The sequence below is a fragment of the Denticeps clupeoides genome, chromosome 2 (genome assembly GCF_900700375.1).
Source record: "Denticeps clupeoides chromosome 2, fDenClu1.1, whole genome shotgun sequence".
NCBI lineage: Eukaryota > Metazoa > Chordata > Actinopteri > Clupeiformes > Denticipitidae > Denticeps > Denticeps clupeoides.
Genome location: NC_041708.1, coordinates 5,428,968 through 5,441,759, shown reverse-complemented (window position 1 = coordinate 5,441,759; position 12,792 = coordinate 5,428,968). Strand labels below are relative to the sequence as shown.

Sequence of the window (12,792 nt, the reverse complement as noted above, 5' to 3'; positions counted from 1 at the left end):
AAATAAAAATACAATTAACACATTCAGCATGATCTTTTCTTGTATTTTAGAACCCCCCAAAAGATGCACTGCAATTGATCCCAGTTTCATTAACGCAGTTGTGTCTTTATGTGTCGGATACTATGTATGGCAGTGCATGAAGAGGATTATTACCTCTCCGTCTGATTCCTGCGGGCTGTAGTAAAAGGTGCCGTCGTCCTCCAGTATCACCTCTCCGTACTCGTCGTACATGCCTGTTGGAGAAATCAGTTTCCGCCGACTGCCGTACTGAGGCAACTCATACCTGTAATTGAAAGAAAAAGAAGAAACAAAATTATTGGGATGTAATTTCATTGTTTTATATGCTTATATGGTATTCTTGTGCATGCTTGCAAGGGTTTGAATCATTCACAATGTGGTAGTAGCTTGCATGAGAGCTGTCACTTTTTCTGGGCAACAGACTATGCGCCAACAATAAGGATAGTCAGTTTCTCTTCTTCAAGATTCAGTAAACTACCAAGTGTCCATTTCCTGCTCATACTGAGATTCACCATGAACCCTAATGAGATGCTTTGGTCATGCTTTGGTCAAGTGTGTATGCTGATGAGAAACATAATGCTCATTTTAAAGTATCTTTTAGATAAAATCCTTGACTGCTGTACTACAAACATTTGACTAAAATTTGAAAATGGCTGTGGGTCCAGCCCTGATGGCTCGCTCATTCATCCCTCCTTGCTGGAACTGAACCCACAAGCACAGAAAGAGATTTAGATTTTCATGAATATGTTTTTATTTTTGGGGGGATTTTGTGTATAGCACGAAATGAACTAGAAGACCACAAAATCACATGGGTGTCTCCAGGGTAACTGTTCCTGTAAATGACGATTTTATGTTGCTCTGGATGAGGGTGGCAGCTAAATGTCCTATATGTAATGCAGATTTCACAAAACACAAAAGTTACTGAAAAATGCAGTAGTATCTAGGACGTGCCACTAGGTGGCGGTGCTACACACACAACAGAAGCAGTTCTTGCCCATGAACATCCAGTTGCTCTCAGTAAACAGACAAGTGGGCTTAGTTGTATGTGTGCGATGCTGAAGTCAATGAACAACAAATGAATGAAAGAGCGATGACATACACAAGGGCCAATATACTGTGGCTAGAAATGCATGCAAACAGTGAACATGCGGACCCCAAACAGAGCCCAAAGCAGGGTTTATCTAAGGGGTCCTCACACCTGCAAAACTTTGAAAGGACTTTCCCGAATGTCTAAAATTAACACAAAATGTCTGCACTCAGGTACACAAAAGCTAATGCTGATTAAATACCATCACTGGCAAATGATTCTCGTGTAATCAGCGTCTACACTTTCCCATGATCAAATGTAGCGAGCACTACAGGTTGGTAGGAGTGAATTGGAGTGGATTATAAAGATGGATATTTCTGTGTATAGGGCAGGATTGGGATTAAGGTGTCAAAAACTGAAAGAGGTTGGAGACGCCGTGAACTCCCACTCACCCGTGCTCATAATTATAGTAATCCTGGGTGTAATAATCATGGCCTGGGTCGATGCCAGACTCCATGGAGAGCTCCTGTCGGGCAGAGGAGATTCATTATTCACACTAACAGGCTGCTTATAGAATACAATCGGCTCGGTCAGGGATGCAGAAATGAGGGTGGAGGGTTAGAAAGAGGAAATATTAGGAAGTCGGTGGCACGGTTGGGATGCACTACCTCTGGTCGTAAAATAGAAGGCCGCAAAAGCTGCTGTTGCTGCCCGAGGACAGAAATAGACAGGGACAGAGGAAAAAGAAAAGAGAATATTATATTAAAACATAAAAGCCCGGGGTGGCGTTGAAGAGGAAGTTTCGAAAGAGTAAAGAGCAGAGGGTCTGTTTGTTATCAATCCATCACATCAAAACGATGGTGACAGAACATTCAGCAAAAAAAAAAAAAACACAGAAAGTGCAATTCTAGTCCAATGTTATTATTTTTTTTATTATTTTATCAAACAAAATATCAGATGGGCACCCTTCAGGTAATGCATTTCAATGCAAATGAGAGCACTCACCTCCTGATGTCCGTAGCCTCGCCTGTCAGAACAAAAAAAAAAAACAAAAAAAAAAAACAGCAGATTTATAAAAAAAGATAATTGTACTTTTGACTTACATGGAATTTCAACCCCCCCCCCCCCATCAACCATTTTTCACTTTCACACCCAATGCACGTTGCTCAGAACTGTGAATTGTCTTGAGAATCTGTTTCCAAAAGAAAAAAAATACACACACAGCTAATAAATCTCTTTTAATACCACCCCCTTACTCGGCAACATGAGAGCGGAAGAGCAAGAAAAACAGAGACTGTTCCTTGTAATTGCGGTCTTCTTGCATGATCCATTGTTAACTCTTATGTGCATGTGAAGTCATGATTGTGGACACATGAGATTATTTTGCAGTCAGGGGGGGTTTGGAAGACATTGCATACCTGCAATACGAAATTTAGTCATGAAGACACCAGAGCACGGCTGTTTGAGACTCCGGTCCATCTTTGCACCTACTCCCTGTGTTCTTGGGCATGAAAATGCTGAAAACTAATTGTATGCAAATGTGGACGTGCATGGTTGCAATGAGTGTGTGTGTGTGTGTGTGTGAGTCTGGCATGATGAGAGTGCACCGAGCATCTCCTGCAGTCTGCGAAGGCCACCAAGCCCCAACATTATTCCTTTATTTTTTTCTTTTTTTTTTAAAAGGGAAAATGTAAATTCTCTACAGGCGGTCCATCATCAAGTCCAAATTACCACAATTGTTCTCCGACAAGGGAGTAATGAGGAATTCCGAATGAAGATTTATTGCCAAACAAGAATGTGACTTTCACAAGACTTCTTCACATTCCTGCACTCCTCCCACTCTCTTCATCCCTCCCATCAGCCTGCAGCTACGCCACACTGTTGGTCTGTCTGCGGCCCACCGTTTGTGATAAATAATCGTCTCAATTAGGCGGGAGCAGTCAATCCACAGCGCTGAGAGATGAATGGAACCTCCTGGAGGCCTGTCAGGTCTTTAGTAATAATGCCTTCAGATCGACTCATGCATCTCTCCGTGGCCAGTGCCTCTGCTGGCGGTCGGGGGAGAACGTTTACCAGGCCGGTCCACACCCCTGCCTCTCTGGGCCAATGTGGCCCAGATCACTCTTAGTGCGGCTAGGTGAAGCCATCTTGAAGGGCCTATTTGTCTCTGGCCTCTTGGTATATCCACAGGATGGATGAATGAAGGCTCTGAGCTTTTTATTTCACGTTTCATCTACTGGAAAACAGTGTGATTATATATTTACACACACGTACACACACGCACACACACACACACATACATGTGTACGAATCATTGTTATACGCAGGGTTTGGCGAAGTTTGTCTGTAACATTATAAAGTCGTTTCGGGTGCAGGGGGTGTAATGGAATCACTTCGAATGTGGCGAGCCTCACAGATTTAAGATGATTCATCTAAAATGCGTATGTGGGGACTCAAGAGGAAAACCTGGATGCTGACAGAGTGTAACTGAGGCAACAGTGTTGTGCAGTATTCCGTACCACTTTCCCTGCATGTTTAGGTGATGATACAGTAATAAAAAAATTGACACCCAATATCCTATTTATGATGGATTAATAATTTCTAAGCATATTTTTTTTTTTCGTGCTTGAGGTGGTAAAGTGGTAAAAATGAAGGTGATAAAATAAAATAATTCGTGTGATACTCAACAGAATCTAAAAAGTCCTGTAATAGGATTAATCATATAATAAACATAAAATGGGAATGAGAATTTTGTGATTCTACATTAATACTGAGAATTATATATTAGTAATAAACGATAGATTACTCTTATTTTGTGTATTTGGATAAGGCAACAACCTGTGGAAATATGCTTTGTGGGAATGAAAATGTCGCTGTAGCCACACGGCGGGGCAAGATGACATGCTCGGCCTGCTTCTGTTTTTCCGCCAATTAGGGGAGCTTTGCAGTGCAACTGAAGCTGCTGCCATCATCGCACTCAACCCAGTAAACAAGACGCAGGGGTGGGGCCCCAGCAGCGCCCATCGAGGCAGGCTGAGCCGGCAACGGTGCTTTTTTTTTAATTGGAAGGACGGCAGCGGTCTCGAGCATATGCGTCGCGCAGATGAGAAGACGAGCAGGTGGCGGGCACCGAGGCGAATGATCCGTTGCTGAGCGTCTTTAGCAGCGCCAGAAGAACGCGGCCGTGTGACTTTCACCTATCCAGGGCAAAGGAAAAGCTGCTTTTAGTCGGCCAAGGCTCTGAGGAACCAGGGCGGCCCCAGTCTAAACCGGCTAAATGAATCGGTCGTGTTTTCCCAAATCAAACGGGTCCTACTGATGGGCGCCTCGGCATTTCAACACCAATAAAATGCTACGGGATCTTTCGTGCTCCCCTGTTGTACCTGCGCTGCACGAGCTGCTTTGAAAGGCTTTTACATAATGCATTAGGCTTCAAACCTGCACCGTTTGTGATGGCATCTGGGGAACCTTCTCCACGAGACAAGGGGCACAAAAGCATGCCTTTAAGCTACATTTTCTACAACACACAGGTTAAGCGGGATGGAACTTAATTCGAACCGCACCAGGAATCGGCCGCGAGGCTTCGCATTCACAGACGTCAGTCGCACAAGATTACACGTTTTATTGGCAAAACGTACACCGGGTCCGTTCATCTCTTCTCAACAGGCCAATAACTGAAACACTTACTTCCTAAATCAGTAACGTACGAATACACATGAGTGAAAAGCTCATTTCCGAGTTAATTAAAATGAACTGTTTACAAAAAAAAAATAATGATCCCGCCCGTGGCCTCGCCCTGACTGGGACAGAAAAGTTGAAAGAATGATGAAAAGTGATGAATGAAAAGAAAAACGCTGAAAAAAAGAAGAGTCCCTGAGGATGAGTAGGAGGCAGAGGAGGAAGGTCCAGTCACAGGTTAGTGGATTGGGAGGGAAATCGTTTTTCCAGTTCTTCCACCAGGGAGTTCATGTTGGGGATGGGTAGAGGCGGCGGCGGCGCCTCCTCTGCGTGCTCCGACTCCGGGGACTCTGTCTCCATGGACACCACCGGTTTGGGGGCCATTTTCGGCATCCTCTGCTTTTGGTCAATTTGACTGTACATGTTGGCAACGGACTTCTCTATGTCAGCTATGTTCTGGATGTTTTTAAGGATGCCCTTCAGCTCGCGTTTAGGGGGCTCGGGTTCAGCGGTGGGTAGCGGCGGAGGGCGGGGCCGAAGGGCCGCTGGCCGCAGGGATGCCACAGAGGGTAGCGGGGGCAGGACGAATGGGGAGGCGGTGATTGGCCGGGTAGAGCTGGTGGGAGACGAGCATGAGGAGGAGGCAGGCGGGAGCGGTGGCGGTGGCGGAGGGGCAGGGCGTTTGGTGTGAGAGGGGGATTCCGGGGGAGGTGTGAAGGGAGGGGGTGGAGGTGTGGAGGGAGGGGGTGGAGGAGGGGGAGGGGCTGATTGGGTCACTGGAGGAGGCGGCGGGGGTGTGTCAGGTGGGTCAGGGATGATCTCTACCATGAGTTCGTACATTGGGGAGGAGCTACCGAACTTTCGCAGTAGGGGCGGGGTGGGCTTGTGGCTAGGGGGAGGTGTGCCCTCGTTGGTCTGGGTGATGATGATGGCAGGAAGCAGGGCATCTCTATGGGTTGGCGAATGAGGGACCGGTGACGATGACGACTCGAGCATGAAGTCAGCTGACAGGGAGCCTCGTGAGTCGCGGCCGTGCCGCTGGCGCATCTCCTGCAGGGCCTGCTGTTCAAACTGCCGCGCCTGCTCCCGCACCGTCAGCTTGGGTTCGGCTCCGCCACCCCCTGGCCCCGCCTCCATCCGCTCCGAGTAGCTCTTCACCTCCATCTGCAGCAGCTGCAGCTCCCACTGCGTTGGGTCCAGCACTGCCGGCCGGTGCAGCACGTCGTAGCCGTCCTTCCGCTGCAGCCGTGAAGGCAAGGTCCAGGAGTGACTGCTGGGGCTGGAAGCGGCGGCGGGGAACTGGGCAAAGATGTCCCTCAGCTGGCGCCGCTGAGGCGTGTGGGAGGCCAGCAGGTCGTGCCAACGGTTTAACTGCTTGGCCTGGTTGTCGGAGATGTTCAGGCTGCTGTCGTGCTCGTCGTACAGTGGGTTCTTGGTCGTGAGTGGGTTCTCGTCCGACAGGAATGTGATGTTGCTTTCCGACTTGGGCAGGTTGTTGAGGAGCGTGCCATTGGCGGTGGACTCCTTGTGTGCAGCTATGGCTCGCGTGGCAAACGTGCTGATGAGACGCTGACGATCGCACTCCTCCAGCACACAACGTTTACCCCTACTCAAGTCACCATGAAGAGGACATAGGAAGAAAGAAAAAAAGAATGAAGGACAAAGGATGAACGGCTTGGATTAGGATACTAGATGAGGGTGAAGGACAAGGACAGTGGAGGAAAGGTTTACAAGATCTTCTACCACTAGAATATCTAAACCCACACCAAGCATCAATACCGGCATGTTCTACACTCCACGCAAAAGGAAAGCTTGAGCACAAACCAACAAATGTGAGCTAATGCTTTCAGGACCATCACTAAGAAGGAGTCCCAATTGTCGGGCTCTCACTGGGGTTCTAAAGTTGCTTCACCCATAATGCATAAACTATACACTAGAGCTTTTAAGAACCATGCTGTCAGCACCATTCCTCCAGTATTTACTGAAACCAAGAACTACACCAGTAGTAGGGCTGGGCGATATGGCAAAAAAAACGATGGGGTCAATCACAATGTACTATCCCGTACTGAAAGTTTTTCCCAGATATTGACAGATTGAACAGTTTATTAACATATAAAAAAAACATGACTTTTGCTGCCCTCCATTTTCAGCTCTTTGCTAGCTTTACGTCAGTGGTTCCCAAACTTTTTCTGCAGAGCCCCTCTTTTCTAGATAGGAGCGTTACCCTGTTTTAATACAATAATGTTTCATTTCCAATGCTACTAACATCATAGTAAAAAACTGAAGCACCAAAATTTTGAATAATATTATTCACCTTGCTCAAATTGAATTTCGAATCCTTGAGGTTATGCTAATTTATGTAATTTTATTGATCATTAAAAAAATACCCAAGGCTAATCACCGAAAACAAGCTGAACTTTTTCACGAGCTTTGATAAAGATCGTATAATCGCCCAGCCCTAATCAGCAGCCAAACACAAGACAGACTTCAGCATCTACAAAATACTATTGCCTCTAGAGCAGCGCCACATGACTTACTTCAGTCTGATATCCATTGTGGAAGGAAATCAATGATTGAGATTGATGCAACGAGAGGAAGAATCAAAATGCAGAATGAAATTAAGAGTCTGCTTGTTAAGTGGGTTAAATGGGTTGTAAATAAAAGGACAAAGAGCATGGTCTGATTTCAATTAATCTCAATCTAATGCATTCGCATATAATGTTTCATTCTATACATTAAAATAGACTTCAAACAGACTGTACATTGTGTGTAGGGAAGAGCAGCACCAATAAATGAGATGAAGAGGTTTGAGGTACAATTATCTCTTAAGAAATGTAAAAGTGTTCCAATAAAAATAAAACAACTGTTTATGAACTCATGCATTTCTTGTACAGAGAATATAATCAAGCTATTGTCTGTATATATCAACTATATTGTTCAGATGCATTTTGCAGACACTATGAATAAATCCAGAATATCTCTTTAAGAGACGTTTGTTGAATGGTACAGGGTCTGTCACCCTCAACTCTATCAGATGCCCCTGGATAGTTTTTTTCATCTAGGAATATCAGATGGACAATGTTTGGCACAACAAGTCTATTTTTGTCACAACGACTCTTATCCATTCAACAGTGGAAAGTAGAACATCTTCAGAGGACAAGGGATGGATGGGATGGATATGGGTGAAGGACATGGTTAGAGGTGTTAAGTTTCAGAAGCTCCGTTGCCATTCGATCACCTACTCAATAACCACAAGCATCAACAACTACACCAAGCATCAACACCACACTTACTCATGAGTACAAAACCCATCCCATTCTTTTATTACAGCTGCCAATGTAAAAACCTCCCAATAAATATTGAGGCAGTAGTAGTAGAGGTTCTACACGGTGTTGGCCCAGCATGTTCCTCTTATTTAAAACCCACTGTCTGTGTTCTGTCTGCTCTGAACTGGATGTATATGTTGCCTGTCCTGTACGTACGGTGTTGTCCGGTTAAGCTTATCCTGCTCTCTGTTTTGCACCAAGGCTCAAGCAGTTCTAGCTTACTTTAGATTCTCTGCGACATGATTGGCTCAAACGTGTCTTTTCTGTATTGCTTTTGGTAACAACCATTCATGAAGCTAATTAATTAACTGTGCTATAACACCCCTCATACAGTTAGGCCTGATTATTGTGTGACATTACCTAATAAAGGCCCTGACAAAATGCAGAAGAATATTATAGACATTTTTTTGCACTGGTGATAACTATAACCATATAAACCAAAGAGATGAAGAAAAAGAAGTCATGGCAACCCCATCCACTAACACAGTGGATTACTGCACGTCCAAACCACATACCTTATCAGCAAGGAATTAATTATTTCTCATCGTGCCCCCTCATGAATTCGTATTTCAATTATCATAAAAACTCATCCACTTTGCTCTCGTACTTTTTGATCACCGTCCAGTCAGTCTGTATCTTCATAATGTAACATTTCCATTTACTTTATTAAAAATGTGAAATGCTTTTTTGCTAATAAAACTGCTGAGACGTGACGTAAGGGTCCCGACCTCATCACCGAAAGACCACCTTGTGTTATAAACCTAAAATCTGGTGTTTTAAATGAAAACCACCTCATCACCTGCCACTGTTGACTGTGTCTGGTTAACAAGGAATACATTAATTCCTTGATTAAAAATATTAGTATTAAAGCAGAAGCAAGTTCACTTTTGTCAACACTGCAGAACCGCACAGTGACGTACAGTAAAGGAACTAATAACAGTGGGAGGGGAAAGGAAGAGGGGGATTCGGGATCAGAGGGAATCTTTTCAAAACACGACTCGCGGGGTTCTCTGCACGCGTTCGTTTGAAGAGGCTTTTGTTTTAACAGCTTGGATTTTTGTTGAAACAGGCCGGAGGAGACGAGTGGGAACTTACATGGTGCTGTCGCCAAGCTCTTCATACAGGTTATTAGTGGCGGCGCCCGCTGACTTGCCTGCCGGCAGTGCCATCTGAATCCGGGCCGTCTTGGCACATTCTGCTTGTCGCCTTAAGAAGACAGTAAATTATAGGCGCATTTTTATTACCGACCAGTTACCATGCGGAGGTTAAACATTTTCTACCATGGCTTTGCTGGCATTTACCAATTAAAACATGCAATTTGCAATATAGTGTAACATGTCTGTTTTTGAAGGGAACATGAATTAAAATATACTTACTCTTTAAATCTGAAGGCCACAAGGCAACAGAAAGAGAATCGGAGAAAGACAAGGCTTAATGAATATATGATCAACATAAGCACATGCTCACTGCCATTGTCATGCCGCTGTCTAGCGTTGTTCACCATCACATCACCACAACCACCAACACGTGTGCATTTATGCCTGGAGTTCAGTCTCCTGCGACGTGCACTCACTGTCGGTATGTGACGATGACAATGAGGATGGCCGGGATGCAGCACAGGATGATGATGATGGCCAGGGCAAGCAGCGCCCCTTCGGTGTAGCCCACTGCCTGGCCTGCCCTCTTCACGCTGGCCACCACGTCAGGGCTGCGGATCTCCAAGATGCGTCCACCGCGGCCAAGGTACGGCTGGAACTCTTTGTTAATGTCCAGCAGCTTTCCGTCCAGAAATCTGCCATAAAATTCCAGAAACTTTTAGCATCTTCATTTTTGCCTGCTGAGATAATACTGGCACTAAACATAAAAAATGTAAGAATATAAATGTTATTTCAGAATGCGTTACATTAATCAAAATATATTCATCTAAAAATGTTTCACATTTTGGTGGGAATTAAAATTGGAATGCGTCATTACTGCATATAACGAGGCAAAGTGGAAAGATTTTGCTGTCGTGTGCAGACTACATTAAGACATTTTTGTTGTCTTTACTATTTGTAATTCAAATCTCTGTAGTGCAAATTTTCCATCTTGAAAGACTGAGATTGCCGACTGAAAACAAGACATTGCAAAGATACAGAAAACTGCTCATAAAATGAATGCTAAATGAGTCAGCTAATTTTAAATATGGCCAAGATAATCATTACATTGCTAAACCACTCTACATGGTAATAATGTAACCTTTTCTCATAAAAAGGCACGCAAAACTAAAAAGACATTAAAGGAATGTCTAAAGCAGTAATTCTGGTGGGTAGTGAGTTTTTGTCTTCGCAAAAAAAAAAAAAAAAAATGTTCACACTCCTTAACAGTAGGTGGCGATATTGTCCTCTAATGCAAGTAAACAACAGCCGTTTCACACCATAGAAGAGGAACTGCAAACTTCTGCCAGTATTCTAATTGAGACGCAGGTATGACAGACCATATTAGACAGGGTGACCAGACATGTCCTCTTTTTGAGACCTGGAAAAGGTTTTTAGAATTGTCTGGGTTTTTGAAGCTGGTACCCTTGTGTACCCTTGCTATGTCGCCATCTTTCAGATGCAATCAACTCATTAACTAAACTCTTGCCCCGCCACAGACTCATCAATCCTTATTTACGTCAGAAGCGTGGCTACAGCAGTGTATTGACGCTCTGTGAGGGATCAGAAAGCCCTCTGCCACGTTCCGATCTTCTTACCAAAGGCAAGCACCTTCACGACACCACCAACTACACTTGATTGCGAGATGGACGAGCTGTGGAGACGCGTTTGCATTTAAAGCTAGTATCACGACGAAGCCTGACAACTATATTTGTGCTGCACTGGGACGGGCACAAAAATGTGAAACAGCAGCTTTATTAATAAACGTCCCGCCACTCCACAGAAACAGGCGTAATGAAATATGTCCATTTTGATAGGAAACTGTAGCCAAGCCTTTCCTATCAACCTAATGATTCTATTCTATATTGTCAATACTAATGTTCCACAGACCCAATCCTACAAAATGATATTTAATGTTGCTGCTAACAGTTTCAGAAGCCATTATGGCCCTTTAGTGGTGTTATATAGTGTAAAGCAACAACGGTTAGGTGCACCCACTTGAACAGCTCCTGGCGGGAGAGGGCTCTGTTGGTCATGGGGTCGATGGCGTACACCATCAGGTCAGACTTGGTGTAGTCCTCCTGCTCGTAACCATCACCATAGCGACGTGGACCAATGGATTCCACCACCACTTTAGCGCCGGGAATCTGGTCTTGTACATAACGTTCTAGTATGCTAAGAGAGAGAAATGAAGAAAGAAGGAAACTGTGAGAGGTGAGGTAAACAGAAGACCACAATAAAAAAAGAATCGACTTAAGGCCAATTTACGCTCAAACTAAAGACTGAGTGCCATTTGTCCATTTCATTTAAAGCTAGTATCAGTGTGAGGTCAGCATAGTCAATGGTTCACAAGAGTAAAGAAGAAAAAAAATGATGAAAGATTCGTGAGAAATGGTACAAAGCCTGGTCACTGGAAACTGGCGTCTAACCACCGTGGAAGAATTTTGTTTGTCTGATGAGGGCAAAAACTGACTTTGTGCAAGTGGGAAACACACACAAAATCACACACATTCAATATCTTGATAAGTGAAAGTGAAGTGATTGTCATTGCACAGCACAGCACATGGTGCACTCAACAGAATGTGTCCTCTGCTTTTAACCCATCACCCGTGGTGAGCAGTGGGCAGCCATGAAAGGTGCCTGGGAAGCAGTTTGTGGGGACGGTACTTTGCTCGGTGGCACCTTGCCGGGGGTTTTCTTTTGAATTACAAGAAAATGTGCATCCAGAAAATGCTGTGTCAGCCCAGCCCCTGGATTGGCTGGGGAAAGACGGAATGTGTTTTTAAGAACTAAAGATGCATTGCATTTAAGCACCCAACACCACTGATGCACCGTAAAAAAAAGAGGTACAGAACAGATATTTTCTGAGGGTAAAGTTGCCTGCTTATTCCAGGTCCTTTCCAAGTATTTCCAGGCACACCGATAAATGATCTCATCTTCAGTGTGCGAGCAGAAAGTGTTGAGAACTGGCACGTGCTGGATGGGAAAATGGTGGCGGCTCCTCAAAGCTTAATGTCCTCGTCTCTCAGCGGGTGGTCGCCTCACCTCCAGCTCTCATCTCAGGCAAGGCAAGCGTTCGGAGCCAATTACCTGTGGTGTTCTGGCTGTTCCCTCACCACCGGGAAGGGAATGAATGGGCAAGGGGGAAACGCGAGAAAAGAGAATGGACTTTAGATTGATGGGTCTCCTCTCGGGGAAGAGACGACTGAGACAAACACGCGTCGCCTCACAGCTGAGCACAGCTCCCACAAAGCCCCCAAAATCTGATGGCTGTCAGACTCCGGAGTCCGTCATCGTTCCCTGACGGGAGTCCCCCCCCCCCAATGTATTTTAAAGTATAAAGCCCCCCCAGCCCGAGCGGGAAAAAAAAAAAAAACATCCCCCGAGCTAGTAACCTTTTAGAGGGATACGTCCCACTAAGTGCAGATGGAGAGGATGCCGCCGACAGAAGGGCATTCAAAGCGTTCGGCATGTAACCAACAGGCTCTTGCGGGCCGCCGCCCTTCGCATTTTTAGTTCCTGCAGACGTGACTCGGCGGGGAGGCGTTTCATCTCCCGCAGCCGGCGATGAAATCAGGAACGTGGGCCGCGGTTCATCTGTCTCGAA

General features: G+C 45.1%; 1 protein-coding gene across 10 annotated transcripts in view; it reads right to left on the bottom strand.

Annotated features, from left to right (window-relative positions):
- Positions 1-12,792, bottom strand: part of pcdh15b (protocadherin-related 15b) — a 209,906-nt gene that overhangs the window by 2,962 nt on the left and 194,152 nt on the right. For 8 of the 10 annotated variants that reach the window (XM_028964715.1, XM_028964706.1, XM_028964695.1 and 5 more), the window contains 8 exons: positions 11,184-11,360; positions 9,623-9,841; positions 9,426-9,434; positions 9,145-9,255; positions 2,051-2,072; positions 1,714-1,752; positions 1,498-1,571; positions 154-283 (listed from right to left, as the gene is read on the bottom strand). In XM_028964715.1, coding sequence (XP_028820548.1) covers positions 154-283; positions 1,498-1,571; positions 1,714-1,752; positions 2,051-2,072; positions 9,145-9,255; positions 9,426-9,434; positions 9,623-9,841; positions 11,184-11,360 — 781 coding nt within the window. The other 2 variants (XM_028964731.1, XM_028964740.1) reach the window with 2 other exon arrangements.